Genomic DNA, 1,336 nt, shown 5'->3' with positions numbered 1-1,336 from the left:
AATTAATTGTTTCTCGTGATGCATGATAAGACAATCCAAAAACGCAATTTCATTTTCTTTGCTGAACTCGATAGTAAATTTTAGATGGGAATTATTTTGAAAGACATTCCGCAAACAGTACACATCAGAAACCGTTTTGCAAATAACGAATATATCATCAACATATCGTGCATATATCAACGGCTTGTTATCTGGGTCTTTAAATATGCGAGTTTCAAGATCCGACATATAAAACTCAGCAAAAACATCATATACACATACATTTAATATGCATTCTAATTTTATAAAAATATTTCATGCTATTCTTATTTTCATAGGCTCTGAAGATGGACTTCCCGAAACAGCGCTGTTAGCCTTACCATGTCTATTGTTTTAAATAAATACGAGTTTAATAAATTCAGACTTGTTGAGTGCTCATTAAAGAAAGTCATTAATGCAGAATGGGCATATATCTTCAATAATGTTTATATATATATATATATATATATACATATATATATATATATATTATTTAATGCATTTATATAGCGCCTATTAAATGAAATCTCACAGGCACTCCCAAAATCCAGTAACAATAAATTAAAGAAATGATTGTCAAAAGTCAACAGTTTATCCACAATGTACATTAAACGAATATACAATGTATAGTTGCATAATATAAAAAAAGCGGGTAAATGAAAAAAAAAATTAAGTCAAATTAACAAATCATAAATTTAAAGTTTGCAATTAAAACATGACACTAGTTCCATATCATCGTTTCACATCAGAACATGTCCTGACATTGACATCGGCATTTCTGGTGCTGCCACTTTTGCTGTTGTTATTGAAAACCCAATTCCTAACCTGAACATAATTAGGCCAAGAACTTGATCTTTCAACTATTTCCGCATACTTCTCATCTACACACAACCGGAATGACGTAGAAGGGTGGGTTTCATCAAGTTTTATTTTGTCATCTCTCCTCTTGAATACAGGGTAGCAAGACAAAACTTTAACATCAATTGACTCAAGGTGGTCAACAACATTGGATGCACAAGTCTTTGAAACATTACCAATGTGATAAAATTTTTTCCGATATAAAACTTTACTAGCTGATATTTTATATTGCGTATGAGGTTCAACAGTGGTCTTTGATATTGCATGACAACATGGACTTGCATTAGTTGATAGTAAAATGTTTCTTCTTTTCTTGCGTCTGACTTATAAAATTTCCATCATCATTGTTATCTTCTTCAGCAATGTCAGACAAATTTTTAGCGACTGATGTCTCAGCATCTGAATCTCCATCGGCGCATACATCACTGCACACGATACTGTTCACCTTTTTTTTGGACAT

The 1,336-nt window shown here is 31.8% G+C and overlaps 1 protein-coding gene across 1 annotated transcript; it reads right to left on the bottom strand.

The window, feature by feature from the left end:
• Window positions 1–750: 750 nt before the first annotated feature.
• Window positions 751–1,336, bottom strand: HELRODRAFT_169211 (hypothetical protein; the record flags this gene model as incomplete). The annotated part of the gene is made up of 2 exons (XM_009015068.1): window positions 751–1,091; window positions 1,201–1,336. The coding sequence occupies 2 exons, from the start codon at window positions 1,334–1,336 to the stop codon at window positions 751–753; spliced, it is 477 nt and encodes a 158-aa protein (XP_009013316.1).

Source organism: Helobdella robusta (genome assembly GCF_000326865.2).
Source record: "Helobdella robusta unplaced genomic scaffold HELROscaffold_15, whole genome shotgun sequence".
NCBI lineage: Eukaryota > Metazoa > Annelida > Clitellata > Rhynchobdellida > Glossiphoniidae > Helobdella > Helobdella robusta.
The sequence above is the reverse complement of the archived record's forward strand: the minus strand, read 5'-3'. Positions and strand labels throughout refer to the sequence as shown.